Consider the following 26,744-nt stretch of genomic DNA (forward strand, 5'->3'; position numbering starts at 1 on the left):
GACACATTGCTGCAATAAAAAATATTCAAGTGAAATAGACAGACTAAAAACTTTATTTCATTAGATAAAAACAGATGCTGACAAAGTTTAAAATATAATAAATAGCAACATATGTTATCATAATATCCAGCATATCACGCATATAAAATTGCAATAAAAAATGTATCATGACCCAAGCATCGTGGTTAAATTGTATCCGAGTCAAAGCATTAATTCGTTATTTTTTCTCTGACTAAATACAGCATTTTTTTTTCTTTCTTTTAATGTATTGTTCTTCAAAGGGGCTCATTTCCAGTGATTTGCACTTCTGTTGGTACAGTTGGAAAAGACTGAGACAAAAGGAGTTCTCAAAACTCAAATATCCTGATTTTAGACCCCAGTAATCTTACATTTACCATAATGTAACTCACCTCCCACATTGTAGAATCTCTGCTTGTTTGTCAAGCACACTTTCTGTTAATCTTTTGTAATATTCAAACACAAGTCGAGATAACCCCCTGACGACATCACTATGATATCATAAGAGGCGATTTGCAGAGACTTGGCAAATCTTGTCCATCACAATAAGGTACTTAATGCAATTGTTCTCACTGGCCCAATAGTACTCCCTTGACAAAGGCATCTTAATGCATAAAAAATTGGAGAGTTTTCCTTTAAAGACAAATTCTCCTTGAGCTGCTGGGCCACCAGCTCACATTGGGTTTTATCCTGTGTGAATGTGTGTTTTGTATGGCTGAAATGAAAAACAGGTGAACCAAGCGATTGTTAAATCACCCAACAGACCTGAAAATGTGATTTTTACTGCTGGCAATGTGTTTGACATGCTGATCAGAGGGAAAAGGTACAAAGGTTACATCCATATAACCTCCCAGGGTTTCACATGCAGACTTAACTATTACTTTGATAAAAGTAAGAGAACACAATACAATAAGTCAAATGTAACTTTATTGACCCAATATTTAACTCAAACAACACACATTGTCCAGACAAAATAACAGAATTGCTATAATTTGTGTTCTATAGAAAATTGTACAGTAGCATAAAAATAAGGCTACACTGACATGACTTTTTGTAACATTTACTATAGTGCATTTTCTTTTGTCATCTGAGAAATTCATTAAAGTTAATAGTGCTACCAAAAGGTCCAGTGGAGTCAGAATTAATTTTCATGTTCCCAATATTGGAGACTCAAGCAAACAGTGCAAAATCATCTGCATCTTACAGCAGTGTGTTCTTGAATTTTAAACATAAAAATATTAATTTGGGGTCCACAACCTTTAGATTCTGCAAATATCTAAAAAGAGCATTAAGGCAACTTTTGTTACAATTTTTTGAGAATTTATTAGGGTGTAGCCACAGCATTTTTGCTGAAAACCGGAGGCATCCTTCTTTCTCTAGGGGCCATTTCCATTTTTTTTTAATTGGATTTTTTTTTTTTGTTTGTTTTTTTGAGTGGTTTGGTACTGAAATAATATTTTCTGTTTGTACAACACTGTACAATATGCCTTCTGCATTGATAATGCAACAAGGTTAAACATTAAGTTAAAAAAAGAGAGAGACTTCACACAGGAAACAGAATTAATGTTGAAGCATCTCAACATTTCAGGTAAAAACTTGCCCATCCCAGCATCATACAAAACACACACACACACCCCAACAAACATACAAGTACAAACACACACAGACAACTCTGAGTATTAACTGCGCTCATTTCAAAGTGATGTTACCTCCTCAAACATTTACCATATACAGGTTCTTTTAAGAAATTCAAAATTATTTAGATCTCTTGAACCTGAGACACACCCCCAATAAACAATAAAGGCATTTAACTGTTTTGAAGGTCACAAGTAAGTCCTAAGTGTCGACACATTAGTGCCGAGTCAGGTCCAGTCAGGTCGGGTCAGTCAGGTATGGATTAATTAGTGGTACGTACTGGGAAGACACAGCATCCAAACATTTTTGTTTGTTTTGTTTTCTATATTTACATATGGGAGAGTAAGTCAGGAGTCACTGTTGTTGAAATCAAAGTTTTACATCAAAATGGTCATTAAAGTCTGCTTCTAAGAGATACTTTGAGCTTTGTTGCTTCCATACCTCTTGCAGTTTCTGTCTTCATTATTATCCAAACAAGACGTTTTTGTTTTCCTGAGTCTATAAATCTTCGCGCACACCTCTGTGGCTGCGTTTGTTGAGCCAGGCCTGCAGCAGAGGAAGGTTGGTGTCCATCCAGCGGATGTTATCCTCGATGGTCTCGCAGGTCTGCCGGATACACCTCATCTCTGAGCCCGTCTCCTCAGTCAAGGAACCAAAGAAGCTTTGTATCTGAACACATACAGGGAAGGTAGACTTAAAAAAAACATATCAAACATTTTACTTCCACAAATTCATCTAATAAACAAGCTGACCAAAAGAGCAAATTTAATTTCATTAGACAAATTCAGATAAACAATATGTTTTTATCTATTTATAATCCTGCCTTGTTGTTGAAAGCAGTAACCAGTGATTAACAGACAGTGATTAACTATTTTATTAAACATATGTATATATACATATATGAGGTAAAGAATTACAGCAAAAAAGGGAAAGATAGGAGACATAAGACACGTGGGACACAGTCAGGTTCTTGGGGCAACAGCATGCACTTTCTGTAGACAGACATACGTCATCGAAGCCCAAAAGTACAGACAACTTACCTCATCCAACATCTCCCTGGTCGAATACTGGTTGGTCACCCCAGTCACCAAATAAGATATGGTGCTAGAGCCCAGGTCAAACCTATGGCATCGAACCAAACACAAAGTTCAAAGTTCAGAATACATGACTGCTAACATTTTGTGGGAAAACAAGCATTCTCAGGCTGAACAGATTTACAGTACTAACAAAAGTCAGCATAATAATATAATAAAAATAATAAAATTTAGATGCAGTTGATATTAATATCTTAAGGACTTGAAACAGTTCACCCCAAATTCAGAAATACATATTTTTCCTCTAACCTGTAGTGCTGTTTATCATATGTAATAACCCAAATAGTTTCAGATGGACATCCCTGAAGCAAAATCAGATAAGGGTTCATGACCTAATGTTTAGCAATTTGACACAAAAAGGTTGAGAACCACTGATCTATATTGTTTTGGTGAGAGTTGCTGAGTGGTGAAGATATCAACCAAAGAGATATCTGCCTTCTCTTCCATATATTGAAACTAGATGGCATTTTCTTTCTACCAAACTACATCCGCCAAGTGTATCACTGTGCAGAACGAAGCGAGCATCTTTTGCTTGAATGGTGTCCTTCTCGGTTGAGCTGTAAAATTAGCTAGCTCACCTAGCAGTGGATGTATGCTGCAGTGATACGCTATACATCTTGAGAAGTCAGGTTGTGATTTCTACAGAGACATTGCTGTTGAGTTTTTCAAATGTCATTTTTTGGCACTCTGAGCACCACAAGCTGAGTGCCATCTACTGACTGACAAACAGCACTACAGGTTAGAGGAAAAATATGTACTACTGGAATAAACTATCCCTAAAGCTTGATTTAAGAAGTTTTTGACCAACATTCTTTGATAACACATAGTTGCAAAACTTGGGTAGATATGGCAGAAGATTATATAGGATATGCTTAAAGTGGAGACTGACTTTTTGATCAGGGTGTGCCAGTTGGCTCGGAGGAAGTCCCAGGCCAGTTTGTAGCCACGGGGGTTCCTGCTGACAGAGACGATCACATCCGGGAGGTCCTGAGTCTTCATCACCTCTCCGATGAGGCTCTGCTCCATTATCCTGGAGACAGAGATAAAGATAAAGAAAGAGCATGAAAAGAAAGAGAAACAAAAAGCTTGCGGAAGTGTGATATAATGTACTCACCACTGGAGCTTGTCCTGCAGTGGGGTGACAGTCATCGCAGTCTTCATGCGGCTCTTTACAGACATTTGCAGCGAACTACGATACTTCTCAAAGAGGAAGTCCCACCCCTCTGGTGTTCGAGCTCCAATGACAAACACAGCCATAGTGATATCAACAGGGAGGCTAAAGACAGAGAGGGGTTCAAGTTCAGTGAAAACTTTATGAAAACAATTAATTTCTACATACAAATAATGAAAGTACAGGTCCGGCTACAAGTCATAGTTGGGAGGAAGAGACAGAATCAAATATCTAACGGACACTGTTGGTGTGCTGTCTGACTGTATGACCACTGACCTCATGGTGCCGTCAGAGTCCTTCCACCTCTTAAAGAGCTCAGTGGCTTTGGTCACACAGGGCTCGTAGTTTCTGACGCAGCTGAACAGCAGCAGGTAGCTCCTCAGCACTCGCTCAGACACTGATCCAGAGTCAGTCCACTTCTGCCGATCAATCAGCCCCCGGAACAAATCCACAATGTAACCCTGAGAAACACATACTGTCAGTATATAAAGCACCTTTTTATCAGTCTATTTCTGATATTCATCATTTATGAATCTAAAATGTGCATTAACCTTCCAAAGCGGAATAAATTTGGTTGTTTTTGATTATGGGTTAGACCTATAAAGACCTGACTTTAGTAAAATAATTGCCAGTTTCAGCCCAACATCAATAATAACCATTTTATATTTAAAAAGGTAAACTATAATTATTCACAAAAGAAAATAACCTAAGTTTGAGCAGTATGTTTCCTGAACTGCCTGAGAGGAATTTTGCTTTGTTTGAACAGCCAGAAGTTAAAAGCAGCACTCTGCTTGTGCACAGTTCATTGCTTTTCAGGCTCTCTAGTGCTTATGCAGAGAACCATGACTCTGTGTGTATATTTCTGTTGCTATAGAGAAGCACTAGTAGTTTAAAAGTTAGTTGTTTAGATTTTGCACCTCCAGTAGCACTGTGGAGCATTATTTTCAGAATGGGGTTTGTCTCGTTCACAAGGACGTACATGCATTTGTCTTACTACCTTGCTCTAAGGGGGTGTTTATGTTGAATTTTGGATTAATCGCATTGAAAGGCAAGTTTGAGTGTCCAAAACCCTTTAAAGCAGCGTGACAACCTCCATTACGAGTCGCTACAAATTCAAGACAAGTTTTTTTGCATTTTATTGGAATACATGGATTATTGTTTTCGTTGTGCCATGCTGCTTTCACTAACCTTCATCTGGTTCTCCAGAGCAGCCATGTCTCTTTTCTCCATCAGTTTGTAGAGAGGTACGAGCTCTCCGAAGCCCTGAGTCACAGCCATGATCTCAGTCTCTTTGGACAGGTACAGAGACAGCTCCAGAGCTGTGTCCAGCCTCACCATCTTTGTACTGTAACACACGATACAAATCTTCTCTATCAAAACATGGTAAATAAACTATATTTTCTTTCTGGAAAATGTCAGTGTGATTTAAATCTAATTCCTAAAAAATTACTGTTATTATGTGATGCAGGATAAACAGCAGGTTCATCTGTTGTTATCCAAACAGACCTGACCAGCTGGAAGACGTTGTGGATGAGGCTGGCGCGGTCGTTCCCGCTCAAAGCCGTGTGGTTGTGTTGCAGCAGTTTGATGATGGAGTTCCACCCCTCGCCTGCATAGTGGACCATGTAATAGCCGCTCATGTCCACATTGAACTTCACCCAGTCCACCTCCTTCGGCAGGTACAGGACATCTGCATGGTGGAGTTAATACAAGAAAGAAATAAACTTTGAATTGAAGAGGACTTGGAGAATTAATTTTTAATGTGCAATATGTTGATAGAAATATAGCAATACAAAAATCAGCCTCGTCACTCTAACTGAGCTACACACTAACCAGTCTTTGTCTTCAGCAGGAAGCGGTGGACGGTGTTGGAGGCGCTAGTCATGTAGGTCAGTGGGATCTGCCACAGGAATCTAACAACACACAATGATCATTTAAAAAATTTAAATTTCACACACTTCGCACTGCATACTTTAAATGCTGCTACACTAGCTCATTATAAAACTGCAGTCAGGAGTTGTAAGAGATACGGATGACAAAATAAGGCAATTAATCGATGGATTTTTGCATTTGAGTTGCTACAACAGCGTGTGCAGTTTTTGAAAATTATTTTTTTGTCACACTCTGGTGGTAGTACAGAGAATGACAGTAATGCTCCAAAAAACACTCAAATAGCAGGGGGACTTCTGCATGACTGAGACTGCTCACGTATACGTCATAACACTCTTAATGTAATATTTTACCCTTCGGTGAGGGACTGGTCGTCTGCCTTCAGGAAACGCTCCTGACTGAGCCTGACCTCCCGACCTTTGACCTCCACAGTGACCAGCGGGAAGCCCTCCTGCAGCGTCCAGGTGTCCATGATGGCTCTGACGTCCAGCTCATCACCGGAGTACCATTTCTGCATATTCACACACACATTATACATTTAGATACACATAAATGATTAAACATCATAACCAAAGACAGATTTGTGGCACAGCTACACAAGAGTACTAAAGAAACATTTTGGAGATACACAAATAAAGAATTTGTGTGAAAAGTTTCATATAAGTAAAATAGTAAAAGAAGAAAGAGAGAATATGATTTCTGCCATAAAAATGACCAAAACATACAGAGGTTCCAGTCTGAAGGTTGCTATTGGAGCAGAATTCTTGGTGTTTCATCCGGCCTTTGTCCAGATCATCTGAGTTGCAGATCTGATAGGAGGACGCACAAAACTTTAGCAGAGAATCATAACAGCAACAACACTGGCAGTATCACTGATACTTCACCATGACATAGGCAAAAACAGTTTTTGTGCTGAGCTGAGAAACAGGTACCAACACATGTGTTACATCTTGCAGTGGGTTAACCATCAATTAGAAGTATCCTGGGCTTATCTAATTAATTAAATCAAACTAATTTTGGTTTAGAAATCCCAAATTTCTAGCATGATTTTCTAATCTCTGGTGGTCCACCTCACAAAAATAGATCAGTAGTAAAATATAAGCATTATAATTTTGATGTTTCTCTTAACCATCTACCCACACATCACTCACATTGGTCAGGCTGTCCCACAGGTGGCTGTTGACGGTGTTTTGGTAGCTGTAGCGCTTGAGATATCGGATGATGCCGATCTCAAAGGCTTCAGGAGTCAGGAAGTCCCGCAGCATATTCAGAATACACGCTCCCTAAAAACAGGAACACAAGCATGCTGAAAATCTACAATCTGTATAAATTCTGTCGTGTGGTTAAGTACGTTTAGAGGTTCTTTAACTTGTATTTTGATGTTTTGTTTCGACTCCACAGTTTGATTAAAGTTTGGGAGAAACATATTCATGCAAATTATCATACATGCCCAAAAATTGTTTACACGGTTCCAATATTCAAGTGCATTGACAACAAGTTGGTGGTCCTGCGACAGAATGAGGCTGACCTTATCATATGAAACGTCGTCGAACATCTCCTGGATCTGCGTGGGGTTTTCCACGGGGGTGGAGACCGGGTGGGAGGAGCTGAGAGAGTCCACTTCCATGGCCTCAAAACATTTCCCCAAAAAGAAGTCATCCTGGGATAAAAAAAGGGGAGAGAAAATATCACAGTGGGGGGAGGATATGAATGAGAGAGAGACAAAAGTTCAGATAACACTTGAGACAAAATTTAGTTTTAAAAATCTAGAAGGTTTTACAGTAACACACACACACTGCAATGTTAAAATACTCAACAAATACTGTAATCAATCAGGAGTTAATCAGTAAATATACCCTACTCTACTTTCATACTACACTGAACCATTAATACCTTTCTTGCCATGTCAAAGAATAATTTCTTAATTTAACATGGAGAGGCAAAAACAGAGAGAAAGCACGTATAAGAAAGACACATTGTACCGTATGGCAAACAGACAAATTTGAGGACTGAGCTGATTTGTATGTTCAGACCACTCGTTCCCATGTTCTAAGTTTCAAGTTAGTTCCTTCTGCTCGTTTCTTACCACTTGCAGCTCTGGGTAGGTGATGTCAACAGAAATAAACTCCATGAACTTGGCGAAGCCCTCATTGAGCCAAAGGTCATTCCACCACTCCATCGTCACCAGGTTCCCAAACCACTGGACAGGAAGAAGAACATGTGAGAACATCTTAGCGTACAAGAACAGAATTTAGCATACCAATTAATCCTTAAGTTAAGATCTGCAAGTTATATGCTAACTTTTAGTCTCAGCACGAGAAAGCTGCTTCCATCTTCAATCATCTCCTCATAAAAGCAAAACAATTTTTTGTAACTTTCTAAGCTTGGCAATGTTTTGCAGGATAATGAAGTGATATTTTTTTTTAAAGAGATGATGCAGGTGAGCTACCTGGTGTGCCAGCTCATGGGCGATGACCTTGGTGATGCCCAGTTTGTCTGATACTGAGGACTTTTCAGGGTCGAAGAGAAGACCCGTCTCTCTGTACGTGGTCAACCCCCAGTTCTCCATCGCACCTGACTGGAAGTCTGGGATAGCAGCCAGGTCTGCAGGGAACAACATGAAGAACATAAACATAAACATACATAAGGTACTGTAACGTCACCTGCTGTTGCCTCTTTAATTTTGCTCTGAAACATGTCATACAAACACATAATACTTATTTTTTAGATATTTTTTAGTACATATTGCTGTTTTAATGTCTTTAAAAATATCTTAATGAAATGTACTTCACTATAACTTCTCTGTTCATTCAGGAGTGAACAAATCTATTATCTAGTCAGTGCACAGCCCACTGGCATCTTTAAATGCCTAAATTTGAATATTTTAATTTATATACCTCACACCAAGACATGAGCTCATGGATGTCTACACAAGGGACAAACAAATGCTGTGCAAACCACAACATTTCTAGACAAATGAAAAATTAAAAACAGACACAGATCTTGTTACAATGGTTAACAGAAGTAAAGGGGAGGTCATTTATGCCAATTCCACCATATGGAAAGTTCTTTCTTATGTTTATTACAACACAAAGCTCTGACTACCTCAGTCCCTTCTTTGGAAGTCCAAACAGCAAACTCAGTTTTTACAAAATAAATACAGTAGAGCCGAAAATACTGCAATGGCTTTGTAATATAATAACATGTATTTCCACTGACCCTGTTTGGGAAGCGGGTAAGGAATATCAAAGTAGTCATCATAGAAGTCCAACAGCTTGACGGCAGCATCCAACGCAAACGCTGTCTGGTCGATCTTCTCTGGTACAGCATAGACTGAAATCTGATGGTAAACACATAGAGAGCAAAATCCTCTGCATTACAGCAGGTTTAATCAATGGTTGTTCTATGACAATTTAAATGTATACTGTATATACTGTTGAACATGTTTCTCAAAAATATTGTACATGTAAAAAGTACTCTATTAACAGTTTCTGAGTGAGAAATCGTGGCATGGCTGCCGTTTGTTGTCCTCCTAACCTTGACACCATGCTGGGTGGTCTTGCTCACAGACAGGAAGTCCGACACAATGTAAGCCACCAGGTAAGTGCTCATTTTCACAGTCGTGTCAAAGTGATCCTCAAGCAAACCGCCCGGCAACTCAACTGTCTTTACCTGAGAAACACAGTTGAGTAGTGACAGAAAACAAGGAAAGAAAGGAGAAGACAAAAGGTCAATTACAGACAGAGTGCAATTGATTTGTAATTTTTTTTTATATTTTAATAATTGTAACACTTCTCACTGTGTGTCATTATTAAGGTGAAGGAAGAACTATGTGTTCATGTGTACCTTGGGCATGTTGGATATGGCTATGTGGCGCGGCTCGCGTATAATCTGTATGGTGAATTTGGCTTTGAAGGCGGGCTCGTCGAAACAGGGAAAGGCTGCGCGAGCAAAGGTGGCTTCAAACTGCGTGGATGCCAGAACCCTAATGATGTAAATAAATAACAAATACAAAAAGTTATATAATGTTTAACATAACATGCAAGATCAAAAAATAAGTAAAGCCATTGTATGTAGCATTTTCAAAATCAATTTATTAATGCCAAATTTGTTGTAACTCTGGTATTTCCACAAACAAATCAGAACTGATTTGTCACATTACTGATATCCTCTATGTGATACTTCTGTCATACAGCTGTTGGTGGTGTTTCTCAAAATTAAGACTACATTTCCCACCAACCCTTCCAGTTGCATATTTGTCTGGACAAACAGCATCATCACACGTAACATTCAATAAAAAGCAGTTCAAAAAGTCTTGATTTATAACATTTCGATTTTAATGTTTAACTGATCCGGTGATGTTAAAATGCTACATACAGTTTCTAAAACAGAAACAGAAAAATATGTTATTCAAGCTCTTACCGAACTTCCCCAGTGCTGGTGCGGTAGCTGCTTTTGTAGAAACCATGGTAGCTGTCTGAAAAGTTGGCAGCAAACTCCAGCTGAACTTCATACTTTCTCCCTTTGGTTAGCACTGAGTCTGACAGCAGGGCGAGCTGATGGAAACGAGGATACTCCAACACCTGGAGAGGCCTCACACCTTCAGGTGCAAAGAGCAGCACATTGGATATCTGCAGCTGCTTGGAGTGGAGAACAATGGTGCTGGTGTCTTCGTGCACGTCCAGCAGGATGCGAACAACTCCGGTGAAGTCGAGCGTGGTCAGGTTGGGGTGGATGGTCAGGTCATAGTGGAGGGGAAAGATTGTTTTAGGAAGTCTCATGCGGTCCCATGGGAATGGCTTGCCGTTGGTGGCTACAGGGGCATCCTTGGCTTGGCCTTGATTTGGCAACTGTGCTCCAGATAGAAAGGGAACGATCAGCAGCAGCAGGAGAGGTGCAGTTAACATGCTGAAAGGTGAAAATCCTCTCACCTGTAATACAAATATACAAATGCATGATTAAGTTAATGAATACTCTTGATTTATTTTACATTTTCAAACTATATTGAAAAAAGTTATTAACTTATTTTCTAAGGATCTGCTGATACAGATAATTATTTGAGAATGAGCATAACTTTATTGTCTACAGACAGATTTACACTCACATTTCTTCTTTTTTGTTTGATATACAGTATACCCTGCAAGATGTGTTGAAAATAAATGAAAACAATTGGTAAAAAAAAGAAAAGAAATAAAAATATCTATTTAAAGCTTAGATTTGGTCATGTTTTGTGATAGACACATCTATCACACATTCTGTGTTCAAGGGCTGTCAGAAATGTGAAAATCCAATGATAATTTCTGTTTTTACAGTTTCTTGCTGTGATAAATGCTGTCATTTTAGCAATTTCTTTCAAAAAACAAAAACAAAAAAACATACCTTTTAAGCCTGCCAGTGAGTTTTGGGGTTTAAATATTTATTTATTCATTCATTTATTTAAATACAACATTATAAAATCAAATGCCATTCCCCTGATATCAATCTGTATTCATTTAATATTACCATTACCTTTTTTGTGCATATTTATGTGTGAAGCACTTTGAGCTTATTTTGTATGAAACGTGCTATATAATTAAAATTGACTTGACGTGACTGAGCCAAATACCGTGAGTATCTCCCTCGTGCTTAAAAAAATACTTGACATGCCTCCCCCATTATTTAGGCTACCACCCCATCTCCTCTCACAAATAACAAACCGTCCCTTAGGTGTCACAAACATCATTTATCTAAAAACTCGGTGATAAGTGCACAGTTAATCAAAGTATTTCTGCTGAAACATACAGTAAATAAGACAACGACAGCGCACAAACACGACAGGTGAACTGGAAGTGCAACACTTTCGATTTCACATAAAATTTCCATTCATTTAGCGTAGCAGAACAAAACCCTATAAAAAAAGCCCTCTTATTTCACCCAAACTGGTGTCTTATATTGTCTATCATCATACATTCTTAACACGAATGACTTCCTTAATGTTTAAGTCAACTTACCGCGTCGTCTTCGGCACGCAGTGTTAGCAGAAATAATTCAAGAATGAAAGTGAAACAGACGAAAGAGGAGTTGCATGCTGGGAGAAACCAGAGGAAACGTCCCGCTCTGTTACATATCAGCTGAAGTCATTTAATCATCTGCAGGTGAGTTGACATGACTGCAAATTCAAGAAAATATGTTGTTTTTTTGTTAGTTCAAGACTTATTTTCATGTCTGCAGCTCAGCTGACAGTCCAGGAAGTGTATGTTATAAAGACATCCGGTTCACTTTTCGCCAAAAAGCAACACATTTTTTAAAGTTAAATAACTGTGTCACTCTATCATGATTATAGAAGAGAACCAAATCAAGAGCAGTCACATCTTACAGTATGCAATACAGGGAAACATGTACTGTAGACAGGAAGTTACGTGTAGTTATGGTGAGCAATAATATATTTCTCCACTAGGATGTGCCATTGCTTTGATTAGTGATTTCTGCTCCCGTTGGATTCTTGTAATTTCCTGTCTGATGATAATTATCCATCCAAGTATAGAAACATTTTAAAAATGAATTTGAAATTAAAAGTTACGCTTACTTAGTTACATGCCAATTTTGGCAAGATGTTTACAGTTGGGTGAATACTGGGACTTAAAATCCCTCTCAAGTTTCTATCTATATGAATGGTCTTCCAAAGAAAATCTCAAAAATGATATAATAATTTTTATGGGGAAATGTCAGAATCATAAGTGCAAATGAAAACTAACAGCAAGCAGTAAGTTGTTTTAAGCATAAACTGTAGAGAGAAGAACTAGACTGCATACAGTTTTTTTTAAATAAAAAAAAAACATCAGTTAAGTAGAGAAGTACATTTTAACTGACTAAAATTAATTTATGACAATTTCTGTCTGTTGTCCTCCCCACTTTAACTCCATGCTTTGTGGTCTTGCTCACATGCAGGACGTCAGTGAATGTAAACTTAAAAAGGTAGCTCATTTCTGTAAATGTGGTAAAAATTTAAATTCACTTTCACCTCTTCCTGTCACCTCTTATTTTGAAAGTCCGTTTTTCCTATTTGTTCTTTCTGGGCCTTTATTTTGAAGCCGTATGGGCGGAAACAGATTACTACGGCACAAACGTTTGAGAAAAATGGAGGAAAACACCGAAATGTTTGTTCTCAAGTTTGAAACTGTTTGTTGCTGAAATAAGTATCAGACTGGAGTGGGGACGAGGTATGGTTTGGTTTAAAATGTTATCGTTGTGTTTTGGTGTGTGTGTGTGTGTGTGTGTGTGTGTGTGTGTGTTTTTAACTGACATTGTGGTAAAGTATTGAAAATTGAGTTTTTTCGCTGCGTTTTTCCTAAAAAAGCGGTTGAGCCTGCTTTCTGAAATGGGGCCACTTTGACCTCACAAAACACGTTTTTATGGCCATAACTGAAGAATTCATTCACTAATTTTGACAAAATTTCACGCAAATTATAGCACGATAAAATGATACAATTTTACATCCAAAAGGTCAAAGGTCAATTTAACTGCTCTACAAAAACACTGTAAACAAAACACCACACATACTAAGTCGGACAGACATGCATGTAAACTCTAACTGCTGTTTAAGTTTTCATAGAGACATAAAACCGCAAAGCAGTAATTATAAACTATATACAGTTTTTATTGCTGAAAAACATGAGCAAACAAACACACTGCTGGTTTGCAGTTTTTTTTCCCATATTTTCCTTTCGCTCAGCATAACCCTTGCACAACAACAGCACCACACATTACAGAAAAAAAACGGTTGTAATTACAATAAATACAAATAGGGAAGACAAATAACCAGTGAAAGCCAATCTATTTATCAATTTATTAGGATCCTCATGAGCTAATGCAGTCACATTAGCTAGTCTTTATGGGGTCCAACACAGAAATAACACAATACACAATACAAAAACGCTTACGAGCTTCATATACAGTTTGAAACACCTGTGCCTATTAAAGCGCCATCCTCAAACAAAGACTGCATAACAATGCAATAATACAAACAGTGGTGTCAGTAGATGGCCAGGGAAAAAAGGTGGAAAGGAAAATAAAGTAAAATTAATTTGGATTGATTTTGAAGTTAATTTTTCACGGCACTATCATCACACAGATTGAATGTGTTGAACCCAAAAAAGTCATATGCCACCTTAACAAAGATTGTGTTCATGTGGCATTGGCATACAGAATGAAAGACCTGTACTATTTCAACTCACAAGATCCATGAACACTTTCAGCCTCTCAAATGATCTTAATTTATTATAAATGGACACGGACAAGACAATCTTAGTTTTGTAGTGTTCTTGGCTGAAAAAGTTGAAACAGACCATGTTATTTGGTATTTTTCTCTATGTGCTGACAGAGTGTAATGCACGTTAAATCTTTTTATTGTTGCCTTCATCGTGTCAACTTGCCCCAGCTGTAAGTAAAAGGACATTGACAGTCATTTTAGCTGTTTGAAGTATTATGATGCCAAGAAAAGGACATCTTAAATTGGCAATATATTGCTTTTTCAGCAATTGATTCAGTTTAAATGAATCCATTTAGCTTCTTTCTTCCCGTAGTTAACCCTTTGTAAAGTGTTAACACTGAAAATAAATTGATTTACACCCCCTCACACACACATACACAGAGGGATAAAGTCCATCCCATCTGCAAACATTAATGAGTAAACTTTACAATGAGCATGTCTCTCTCTAATGGGAGGTCACTTCAGCAGCTACTACTGCAACAGCACTACTGTGCAGTCATCATTTGGGAGTCAGATGCAAAAGATTTTCTCTTGCATAAGCCTGGATTTATAAGCAACACCACAACGTTTCTGACACCTTGAAGACAGCTCACTGTCTGAAACAACATTCAGGTCCAAAGACACCGAGAACAATTTTATTTGAAGACGTAACTCCGGGGAGGAGAATGATAAAGCAGGTGTTGATTGGTACTGTGTGTGGTGCTGTCGTACTGACCGTAGGTATCCTAATCGGCCACTACGGCATCACCAAGAGCAGCAGCTCGGCACCGTCCTGGGTGAAGGATGTGGCGAAGGATGTGGACGAGAGCTTCATTGAGAAGTTCTTGTCTGAGGTGGACAACATTCAGATTCAAGAAAACCTCCGGTGAGTTGATCACATTCAGATTGTGTTGGTTTATTGTGCTTTTTGTGGAAAAAAACAAAAAAGTCACAAAATAAAAGTAAGAAAAAGAGTGGATTGTAAAATACGCCAGTATGATATTTGTTTTAAAAAAATTGAAAAATCATACAAAACTTGAATATTTAAAAAATAAAATAAGAAAAAATAAATAAATAAATAACTAAGATGATTTAATGCAACTGTATATTTTAAAGTTTAGATTAGTGTTAAATTTATACTAATTTTTTTAATCTCATGGCCCATAGTGAAGACCTGAACCCAAGTGATTTCTAAACAGCGTCATACTGTCTTAGAAAAGATGGCCAAGCAAAAAAGAAGCCTTTAAAGAATGTATGATTGTAGGTATATCAAATCCTATAAAAACTTTCAACCAATATCAGGAAAACTCATCTCTGATGCAGTATTCACAGGAAATAATCTGCTCAAAGTTTGTCATAGTTGCTAATCTAACACAAACTTTCTGCAGTTGGGCATTTCGGTTAATTATGTTTGTAAGTTTATCAGTTGTTCTCTGATGTTATTGTTATGAAGTTAATATTATATGATATATTCCTAAAATATGTCTTCTGTTTACTCAGTGATCTTAAAGAAGTCCCTGAAGGAAAAAAAAGTTGGGAACCACTGTACGTGGTCCAGTAAAATACTAGGTTTTAACCTAGTCATTATGATAGTTAAGCAACTTTTGTTTTGTGTCTCAGTGTAAAAAAACAAAAACTCATATAGATTGTTATGAGTTCATGGGGTTCATTTAGCGTCATGCAGTTGTTCCTAATTCAGCACCATTGTATATTCCTAAAAGTTTCTTGAAAAAGCTCCAACGTGTCACTTGATCCCTTTGTGGTTTTCCCAACGAGCCACGTTAAATTCCTCACAGCACTTCTAGGTTTTACACAGTGAATTATCCAAAACGTTACAGGATCAAACGGTTCTTAATCCTCATCTCTCTCTGCAGGGAGCTGACCAAAGTGCCTCATATGGCCACCACAAAAGGAGATGAGCAGACTGTGCAGTATATGCTAAAGAGATGGCAGGACCCCGAGACCGGGCTAGACCAGGCCTGGAGAGAAGAGTACATGGTCTATTTGTCCTTCCCCGACCCCAAGAACCCCAACAAGGTCACTGTAGGTGAGTCAACAGGTTGCTGAATGTGTGTCCTTCTTCACTCTATGTGATTTTAAATGCTGAAATTCACAGATGCTAATCAAATGATCCTTTGCAGGCTGTGTTGTGCTGTATGTGGGTATATGAAAATTTACGAAAATATGCTAAAAACTCTTAAAATGGCACTAAATCGTACTCAATTCAAAGAGGCTTGATTGGCATGACCGTACTGAAACAGCTTACATTTTGTTAAGAGACGAGGACACACATCTTTTTTTAGTGAAAATAACTTAAGAGAAAAATAAACAATCATAGACCAGGTTTTTAACCATTTGAAATGGCATAATGTCTGAATAAAATGTGAAATATGAAATGTGCCAGTGACTGAATATTTTTGGAGGTTTGTGCATGTGCAGCCTGATTTAGCAGAGTCTCTTCTATTGTTGGTTACCCGACAGTCTCTTAGGGTGGTGCTTAACACAGTATTTACAATTATGCCATTGTTTTTCACCACATCTATTGTACATCTGTCCATCCAGGAAGAGGGATCCCTCCTCAGTCGCTCCTCCTGAGGTTTCTACCATTTTTTCCCCTGTTTTTTGGGGGAGTTTTTCCTTAGTCAATTTAAGTGTCTAAGGACAGATGGATGTCGTATGCTGTAAAGCCTTCTGAGGCTAATTGTGATTTATGATAATTGGCTTTATAAATGAAAGTGACTTGACTTAATGAAAATCCACCACAGTGAACTAGTTTTTCGTTGCGATTGTCCCATTCCTTGCTGTATGATTTACTGCAGTCAAAGGTGTCAATAGCAGACCGGTCACTGTGAGTTTTTCATTTCAGTGAGCCCGTCTGATACTGTGCTGCACACTGCCAGAGAAAAAGAGAAGATTTATACTTTAGACCAAAATGATCCTGAGGTGGTTCAGCCGTATGCTGCATACTCTCCTGCTGGACATCCAAAGGTAAAAAGCTGCATCCCACACATAGGAAATTCTGTGTAAGAAAGGAGCCTAAAAGGTCATGAGCTGTAATTTGTGTGAGACAGATGTGAGATGTGACAATCAATCAATGATGATAAATCAGCTGTTTTGGATTACTGAAGGATCTGAGATCTTTAAGAGATCTCAACTACATATGTCCGAGGACACATAAGAGACATTTATCCTGCTTTAAACAACGGTCAATAGGTTGTGCAACAATAGCAGACGTGGAGCTAAGGTTAAGGTTAAATTTATATAGGTCTATACAAGGTGTAAACCTTAAAAAAATAGGAAAAAACATGAACAATAGAGAACAATACTTTTGAATGATCATTTTCATTTGTTTGAGTCTAAGTCAGATTTAACTGGTGGATTACTTGTTCCATAAAACTGCATTTCTTAACCGATACAACATCCTCAAGGCTAAAACATTTTGTTGGTCTTATCAAGCACTGATAGTTTGTTACACGTTATGGTGTCGATTGAGTTCATAAACCAACAACAGCCCATGTGTTCAGAGTGACAAGGGCAGGAGGAGGCCATATAATGAGGCTTGTAATAAAAGAGGAGCCTGTGATAAGGAGTAAAATAAAGTCCTTTGTTTGTCGGCATTATGTCTTATTATATTATCTATAAAACCAAAGCACAAGTGTTGAGTAAAATAATTCTCAGGCAGTTGCATGATGTTTTAGATTGGATTTGTGAGAAGATTGAGGAAATCTAAATAAATAGATTGTATATAATGTGTATATTATAAAATAAATATTGTCCTGTCCCTGTGTAGTTTATCTTTCCACTGTGAGGACTTTTTAAATGAAAAGATGCCTTATTTTGGCATTACTTCACCACCAGTTGTTGATTTTTCTGATGGTTTTAGGGGAAACTGGTGTACGCCAACCAGGGGAAACCAAGTGACTACGCGCTGCTGAACCAGACGCTGGACCTTAGAGGAACCATCGCTATCACCAGATATGGTGGAGCAGGAAGAGCTGCTAAAGTGAGTGACTTATTAGCCTGTTTGGTTGGTTATGCCTTATACAAGCAGAAACAGTATATCCAGGAGAAAAGAAAATTCTGTGCCAAAAGTAGCAGTGCGTTAACTTTTACTGGTCTGGCACGTGCCATCATTACAGTCAACACCTCTGATCTGTAAATGACACATTTAATTGAGATAGTAAAGGGTGTTTAGGACAGAAATTCACAGTCTAACCAACTTAAATAAAAGATTTTTTTACAGCAACTGTGAGAACTAATATCAACTGAAAACACAACACAAAAAACCTTTGTGTGCTTTAATGTGCTAAACACTATGTGCTACACAACAGGCCTGAAAATCCAAAAACTGTATCCATTTTTTCAGCAAGATTTAAAAAGAGTATCTGTATTTAATGCTACCCTTGATAAAAAACAAAGAAGCTCAATAAATAAATACAGATACCGCCGTCTCAATATCATGAAATTATGCAAACAAAATGGCTTTTATTCTAAAGACAGTGCACAACCAGGTGTGTTAGATATTCTGCACTTTATAATGTGGTAGTTTCTTAATAAATCACCTGTTAAAAGAGTCACACTCAGTGACATTTTATAGTGCACTAATCACCAATCAGCATTATAGTTAGTAACATATACCGCCACAGTTTTAATAATTTTTCTGTATATTAGCTACAGAAACAGCAAAAAACCTGATGAGTCACAGCCCTGTCGCCAGAGGAAAATGTTGGTGATGTACCTTTCTGCAAAGTATGAATACATCACGTTTGCATGTTTCATATGTATCATATCAACGTTTAGATGCCTGCCAAGCTGCAGACCTGTTTGAGACCAATAAACAATGAAATTGGTTGTGATTTAGTCAGTCAGCGCTGTTCCAGCCGCTTCTTATCAAATGTGGGTGTTTGGTCGTGACCCCTCGCTGTGTTTCCAGGAGCTTTTTGTGTGTGTGTGTGTGTGTGTGTGTGTGTGTGCGTGTGTGACATCGCTTGCTGCCTTTCCTGCTGGGATTTTGTGCCTGTGGGATATTTTCCTAGCCACTTGTTCACCACCAATGTAATTGAACCATTGAGTCATTATAAAGTTTCATCTTATTTGCTAAATAATAATGTCCAAATTTAATGAGTCTGCGGTTTGCTGAAATGTGGTTATTGGGTTGTGAGTCAGCACTGACTGAATTAAATTCAGTGGATGATCAAATATTATGTGTGTCTTTTTATCCAGGCCATCAATGCAGCACCCTATGGTGTTCTTGGTGTGCTTGTGTACACTGACCCTTTTGACATCAACGACGGTCTCATGTCAGACGTCAATGAGACGTATCCTCACTCCTGGTACATGCCACCCTCTGGTGTGGAGAGAGGTTCCTTTGTAACTGACTATGGAGACATGCTCACTCCCTACCTGGCTGCCAAAGGTAAAGAGTAACGTTAAAATGGTACACAATGCAGTATTGTTTGTCTTTTATAGTGCGTTTAATGCCATTGCACTTTTACAACAGCTACATACAGCTTCAAACAGGCATACAAATATTTTAAAAATCAGGCAATTTTGATATTTAACGTTTCTATATATTCTTCACATTATGAATTATTTTGCAGAGGAGACCTACAGAATTCCTCTTGAGGACGTCACAGGGATCCCTCCCATTCCAATTCAACCCATCGGATTTGAGGATGCATACACGCTGATCTGGTTTGTGATGAGACAGATCTGCTTGTGGAATTATCACAGCCCAAAATGGTTGGTTATGAACTTATTCTGGCTCATTTTTCCACTTGTCATTTCAGTGAGCTGGGTGGAAATGCAGCTCCAGAGACATGGAGGGGAGCATTCAACTGTACCTACAACTTCGGCGGTCCAGGGTTTAAACCAACATCCGTTTTCAACAACTGGTAGCCAACTGCACATTCAAGCAATAGCTGCATTTAAAGATGATCTAGGGGGACTTTTATTGAGCAGTGCATCTGTTTAAACGTGTTGTACAGGGTTCCCGTGGATCCTTAAGAAGTTTTGAAAGGCTTTGAATTCATTAATCTAAAAAATAAGGCCTTAATTGGCATTAAAATGTCCTATATTAATTTGTCAGATGTCTTAAAAATGTAAAAAGATAGGATTTGATTCTTTTTTTCTGACATGTTTTGAAATCTCAAAATAATTGATGATTTACAACATCACTCAGATAAGGAACTAGCAACACATCTACCACATCTAGTCAAATGACAAGTTAAAGAGTTGTTTTTTTTCAAGGCAATCCAAATTGATACTTTCATAATAATATATGTTATCCAGAAGGTTTTAATAAGGGTTTTTTCAACATTTTAAGGAGATCATCTGACTTTTTAACCTGACCAATTAAATTGTCTTTTATGTCACAATAAACATTTGGACAAAATTGTTCCTAACCCCAAGTAACTAATGTGGATTCATGTTGGGTTATTTTCCCTTAAATTTGGATATTGTAAAATTGATCTTAACTTTAATTACAAGTGGCATTAAAAGTCATTTAAAAAATCTTTAATTTAACTTGTCTTAGGCGGTAGGAACCCTGTTGTAAACATATAAACAAACAATAGAACCATATGTTGATTGATTTATAATTTTTCAGTGACATACAAGACTTTTTCAGCTCCTGGAGTATGTAAAATAGTAAAATCTATATTTTTTGTCTAAATATAATTTCCTGTTGGAGATGGAACAGCAGCGGGATATCTATTTGTCGCTTCATACTTCAGAATATGAACCTTTTTTCCAGTGATGTGAAACTGGACATATTCAACTATGCGGAGGTGAAGAACTCCTCCAACGTGATGGGAGTTATCAGAGGGAGCGTCGAGCCAGGTGAGACTGGGGACCAGTCAGCCATCGTCTCTTTTCATCTTGTAATTACTTTGAGTTTGTGCTCTATGTGTTTTTATGTCCACAGACAGGTATGTGATCTACGGGAACCACAGGGACAGCTGGGTTCATGGTGCCATCGACCCGAGCAGCGGGACGGCGGTGATGCTGGAATTGACCAGAGTGCTGGGCAAGAGGGTCAAGGAGGGTGAGGAGAGTCTACAGCGAAGGAATGACGGTCTAACTGTTTTGTTTATAGTGTTGGATAAAGAGTTAATCTCTGCTCCTCTCTGTGGCAGGCACATGGAGGCCTCGCAGGTCCATTATCTTTGGGAGCTGGGGGGCGGAGGAGTTCGGCCTTATTGGGTCTGCAGAATATGCCGAGGTGACTTTAATCTTTTAGATTCGACATGTGCATGTAACTAAATATTTTTTGTTTAAAAGGAAAAGTGTAGAAGAAGGAATGAGTCTTTTTTTACAAATCAAAAGATGTATTCATTAGCAAAAAAATATCCCACTGCTCAGTTCAGTACACTCAGGACTTTTACTTGTCACGCAGATTTTACTATTTATTCCATACTTTATCACTACAGGCATTATTTTCATGGTCTCATAATTTAAGTATTGCTTGTGTATGTACAGTAACAAATATGACCTTGATCTTGTCTTTTTCTTTAGCAATACTTCGCCAAGCTCAGCGAACGAACCGTTGCTTACATCAATGTGGACATAGCTGTTTTTGGTAAGAAGCTCCGCCTGCATCAGTCAGAAATGATCTAATGCCATGTCAATTTTTCACTCATGATAAAAACATGATAGTAGCAGAGGACTTTTATTTTGACAAAATTATATACATTTAAGCCATAATTTTTTGCAGAAAAGGTATGAATTGGTGCATAAAAAATTCACCAAAATTAAGGAATATTAAGTTTTTGATGCTCACAAAGCCCTGTTTTATATGTCTCCATCTCCCAATATTGAAACAAACCCTATGCCTTTGGTTCACATGGACAGTTGCAGTCTTTGTAGTTGGACAAATTATCACCAACTGCTTAAAAAAACAAATGTGATCGTACATTTTTGCGTGATTGATGATTGATTTATTAGGCTGCAGATGGGCTGCAGATGCAAGTAGACATTTTATTGAAACTATCTTGTTGACAGTCTTTAATAATTCTGTGGTTGAAGAATATTTACGGCACGAATTCTTACAGTGGCTGCAACTGTAAATTGTGTTCAGAGACTACATGTTTTGTGCCTTGAAATGTACAAGTTAGTAGTGATGCTACTTCAAAACACTCATTCATGTCTCACTACGCAGCCAACGCCACTCTCAGGGCTTCTGGGATGCCATCGCTACAAAACGTCATCTTCAAAGCTGCAAAACAGGTGAGCTCTTTAAAAAATTAACACCTGTCAGTTTTTCTCTCCAGCATTTTTTTGCAAAACTATTGTCCACGCACTGCCAGGAACCTGTCACATCAGACTGTGTCTGTTCTCCAGGTCGATGCACCTGGACTGGACTCCACATCTGTGTACGATAACTGGATCCAATATGCCAACAGGACAAGCCCGACCCATGGAAACATTCCCAAGTAATGAACTATGGTTACACTTGTATAATTATCCAAATCTTAGTATAATTTTTTAAAAATTCCAACCCCTCCTCTGAAACTTTGCAAAACTACAGTATGTGTGGAAGGCGTTTAGCTCATTGTTGATCTAGAGGCCTTCCATTATCTGTAGTGGATAGGTTTTTTAAGGACAGGCTTTTGATTGGATATTTGAAACAATAGAGTTATGAGAAATGTGAACCCACTTCAACAAGTAAAAGGCTCTTCAGCAAAGAGCCTAATCAGAGTCAGTGAGGCCCCTGGCTGGTCAACAAAAGAATGGTATGACTGCATGGATGAGAGAGTGGATCTAACAGTACGCAGCTGAAAAAGAGCATGCATTCTCAACAACTACAGCATACATGGGATGTAATGGGGTGTAATATTCAATATTTGGTGCATTTCATCTGTATTATGTGACTGCTTGAATTATTTAACAGGCAAAACCTCGTTACTTAACCCATGGTGTTTTGTTTTTTTAATAAATCCATAAATCTTTGCAGTGAAAATGCAGTCGTACCTTCCATTCAGTGCTCTATAATCTGTATGTTGATGTGATTGCATCTTTAACACATCGAGGTTATCGTCCTCATGGAAATTTCAGGCTTTTAATAAAAAATGCACCTTGTTTTCTTGTCTGCCTCTGACAGGATGGGATACCTGACAGGAGCGGGAAGTGATTACGCTGCCTTTGTGCATTACCTGGGAATCACTTCCATGGACATTTCATACACATACGATCGGGTATATTCCTCCTCTCTGCTAACCATGTCTTAAAATTGTGGCATTTTGCTATCTTGCTGTGCTGATAACTTTTAAGCTGTCTCATTTTACTTCTTTTTTTAAATTAGCCGAGAAAACAAAATAATTTTGGTGTGCCCATATATGAGGAGCACTTCAAATAGGACTTAACTTATTTGTGAACTCTGATCACATGGACATTTTTTCTTTACAGAGTAAAACAAGTGCACGGATTTACCCTGCATACCACACAGCATATGATACCTTTGACTATGCTTCAAGGTTCATTGATCCTGGTGAGCAGTGATGTCTCTCATGTTAGCACATTTTGGATTTTCTTGTACTGTACCTCCTGTACAGTCAGTGGAAGAAATCTTAAGATTTTTCTGACATGGTACTGCAAATTCTGCTTTATTTTATGTTAAATTTTTTGCAAATGTAATTTAAAACTTGCATTTTTTTTAAAAGCATCTTTTATTTCTCAGCCAAACCAAAACCTCTTGTGTGTAACATCATTCTACTACTACGTCTTCATAGGGTTTGTCAGTCATCAGGCCATTGCCAGAACAGCAGGAAATGTCCTGATCCGACTGGCTGACAGCCTGCTGTTGCCATTAAACTGCAGTGACTATGCTGAGACTCTGGAGGACTACCTCGACATGGCAGTGAACCAATTTCAGCATCAACTGCAGAGCAGGAAAATCTCCATGGGTAAGCAGGACAGTTAGAGATGTTTCAGCAATGCAGCATGAGTAGATGCAATATGGCAAGATAAAACTGTTTCTGTTTCAAATGGAGCAGTGAGCACTTTTTGTTTGGCCAATGCAGTTTGAATAATCACTACATTACACTTAATTATTGGACCAAAGATTGCCAAAAATCTCTGACTGGAACTTGCATTAATCAAACTGCTCTCTGTAGCAACAAACATACACTTAAAAGTTAAAAAAAAAAAACCCCACAGAGAATCAGAGAGGATCAACTTTTTGCTGCACAGCTGATCTGTTTTGTTTCAGAACCACTAAAACAAGCAGTGGCCAGCTTCCGCAGTGCCGCTACTCATTTGGACCAGGTGATTCGCACCTCAGACCTGGCAAATGAAACGTAAGAGCACAGACATACATATAAAGACATATTATTATCTCCCCTGAAGTCCACATAAAAATGAATGCCAGTCTCTCTGTCTCTCTTTGTCTGTGTTCTCTTAGACCGCTGAAGGTCAGAAGGATCAACGACCAGCTTATGCTGCTGGACCGAGCTTTTTTGGACCCTCTGGCCTTTCCAGATAAATATGCATTCAGGTAAGATGATGATGATGTTTCAGTTTAATAGCACTGGTTACTATACTCGTTTCTGGAGCTGTATGCATACTATAAAGAAGCTGCCATCTGCCGCTATGCTTGATGGCCACAAGGTATTACGAAGAGAATAGGAGGAAAGAGGGTCCAGTAAAGGCCCACTGCTAATTTTTGATTCGTTGAAAATGTACCAGAAGCACTCCCTTCCTTGAACATTTTTAACGATCTTTTCTTGTTAATTGCTGGGTCATTTCTTCTTATTGCCTTCCTTCCATGCTTTTGAAATAACTCAGGACAATTTTCATAGGTTTTAAAGGGTTAATGTACTTCAGTAAGCCCATTTCTGGTTCTGTAGCACTACCTCAAGGTTGACATAGGTGGTTTGGAGTGAGATGTCTCAGCTGTTGCATAGATCTGCTAAATTTTAGCATGCATTTCATCATCGTGAGCTCAAACCTAGTTAGCAGAGCTGATACTTAAAAGGCATTTATTCTCTACAATAAACTGTTTTATTTATCAGACATGCAGCTTGTTGAGGTTCCCCAGAGTTCAGTTTCTGTCTCTCTTCCTCTCCATGCCTCCCTCTAACACTCCTCTCCTTGTGCCCTGTTAGGAATCATGACACTGATTATCTGCATCATTGTGACTTAGCACATCTCTGTTTATTGTTCAGCTGCCTGTCATTGTTATATCAATTTTTATTTCCCTGTATATCACACAGGCACGTTATCTGGACTTCAAGTAGTGCTCACATACCGACCTTCCCGGGTCTGGCTGATGCCTTTGCCAGCGCTGAGTCATCAGAAGAGTCCAGCGCCTGGGACAGAGTGCACTATCACCTGTCCGTCCTGAGTCAGGCCATCGAGGGAGCTGCGCACACGCTGGCTGAAGTCATATAGACGAAGAAAGAGAGGAAGGTGGGAGGAACTGCACTCGCTCAGGGATATTTTTTTTCTTTAAGTAGGGAGCCTTCAGCCAATAAGCACATAGTTTTACTATGATGATACTAAAGGAGGAAACCACCTAAATTAAGTATTCCAATGTGTTATTTCCATTAGTTTAAGCACTCTAGTTTTTGGATTTGGTTGAGTTGTTCATGTTTACTAAAATTTTTGGACTGTCTTAGACCATAGGAATAACATATGAATTTTGAAAATGGGTGTTGTTACCCTTTAAGCAAGAGGATTTAGGAATCAGTGAACAAAGCTCATCACCAAACAACATGAATGGGATCCTCTGTCTTGTTGCAGGGTTGAAATTTTAAATATGACAAATGTTTTTTATTAAAGCACTTAATTAAAGATGAACCACTCTTAATTTTTTTTTAAATAGTACACCAACTTTTAGAATTTGCTTACACTTACAAAGATTAAAAGTGTATGTTTTCTTCTGCAGATTGCTAATACCAGTCCTTCCGCATTCAGTGCAAGATAACTAGTACATTACGAGCAATAGTGAAGAAAAGGCACACACAATTGACACAGCTGTCACTAATGACAAAAGAGACAGACATCAACCTCAGTAAAGCAAAGTATAGTACATTATCCTATCTTGCAATGTGCAAAGATAATATAAAACAAAACAAAAAATCAATGACCAGCTGTTTGATCTCAGTGGTTTTAAACTTGTATCTTATCAGTCGTAATTTTTTAAACAGAAATATGAGTAATGCAGTCATACGAAGGTTAAAAGCTGGTTAATTTAACAAAACTTGCTGGCGCTGTTGATGATGTGTGGAAACCCTAAGCGGTCATTCATTAATACATTTTACCCCCTTTGTTTTCCCAAGATAATGGGATAATTTTTTGGAGATAAAGAAATTGTGTTTTCCATAGATAACGACATAATTAATTTGAGATCTCAAGAGAACAAACTGAACATGATAAGCCTGAGATTTCCATCACGTGTGACATGTCATGCCATGCTGACTGATGGATGTCCTGGACACTAATGTAAAGAAGCCGTTTGTTTTGTTCTTTGATGATTTCTATTCTAAAGTATTTTTTTAAACGAATTAATGAGTAAAAAGTTGCATCATGAATGTTAACTTTCCAACAGCTGTCTGTCGAGCAAACATAATAGCCCGGGACCTCACGATGCCTATCAGTCTGCTCCTCGCATTCACTTTGTCAAAAATGAACACAAACAGCCGCCAAGTCCCCGGTGGTGCAAGAATATGGCTATTGTTGTCGCCGCAGTTTTAAAATAAATCGTTCCCAC

At 38.2% G+C, this 26,744-nt stretch overlaps 2 protein-coding genes across 4 annotated transcripts; one reads left to right on the forward strand and one right to left on the reverse strand.

Moving 5' to 3' along the window:
• Positions 1 to 927: 927 nt before the first annotated feature.
• On the reverse strand, positions 928 to 11,937 carry erap1b (endoplasmic reticulum aminopeptidase 1b). Its single transcript, XM_042487954.2, has 19 exons — positions 11,799 to 11,937; positions 10,231 to 10,739; positions 9,655 to 9,793; positions 9,346 to 9,480; positions 9,028 to 9,148; positions 8,258 to 8,412; positions 7,895 to 8,008; positions 7,337 to 7,468; positions 6,960 to 7,091; positions 6,534 to 6,617; positions 6,162 to 6,319; positions 5,752 to 5,831; positions 5,425 to 5,608; positions 5,107 to 5,263; positions 4,195 to 4,379; positions 3,862 to 4,023; positions 3,637 to 3,777; positions 2,694 to 2,775; positions 928 to 2,322 (listed from the first exon to the last, which is right to left on the reverse strand). The coding sequence occupies exons 2-19, from the start codon at positions 10,713 to 10,715 to the stop codon at positions 2,152 to 2,154; spliced, it is 2,817 nt and encodes a 938-aa protein (XP_042343888.2). The 5' UTR covers positions 10,716 to 10,739; positions 11,799 to 11,937; the 3' UTR covers positions 928 to 2,151.
• Positions 11,870 to 25,831, forward strand: naaladl1 (N-acetylated alpha-linked acidic dipeptidase like 1). 3 transcript variants are annotated; one of them, XM_088076521.1, is made up of 20 exons: positions 11,870 to 11,942; positions 14,777 to 14,921; positions 15,910 to 16,082; positions 16,902 to 17,023; positions 17,919 to 18,038; positions 19,259 to 19,451; positions 19,636 to 19,729; positions 19,825 to 19,929; positions 20,790 to 20,875; positions 20,961 to 21,080; positions 21,172 to 21,257; positions 21,551 to 21,614; positions 22,194 to 22,261; positions 22,376 to 22,467; positions 23,136 to 23,229; positions 23,441 to 23,522; positions 23,764 to 23,937; positions 24,243 to 24,330; positions 24,435 to 24,527; positions 25,246 to 25,831. In XM_088076521.1, exons 3-20 carry the CDS (start codon positions 15,932 to 15,934, stop codon positions 25,421 to 25,423), a joined length of 2,010 nt encoding a protein of 669 aa, XP_087932647.1. In that variant the 5' UTR covers positions 11,870 to 11,942; positions 14,777 to 14,921; positions 15,910 to 15,931; the 3' UTR covers positions 25,424 to 25,831. The 3 variants fall into 3 exon arrangements, with proteins under 3 accessions (XP_087932647.1, XP_087932646.1, XP_042343889.2); XM_088076520.1 differs by lacking the exon at positions 11,870 to 11,942 and adding an exon at positions 12,888 to 13,007; XM_042487955.2 differs by lacking the exon at positions 11,870 to 11,942 and having other exon boundaries at positions 14,521 to 14,921.
• Positions 25,832 to 26,744: the final 913 nt, after the last annotated feature.

Source organism: Plectropomus leopardus, chromosome 4 (genome assembly GCF_026936395.1).
Source record: "Plectropomus leopardus strain MGB_pleo_1.0 chromosome 4, ASM2693639v1, whole genome shotgun sequence".
NCBI lineage: Eukaryota > Metazoa > Chordata > Actinopteri > Perciformes > Serranidae > Plectropomus > Plectropomus leopardus.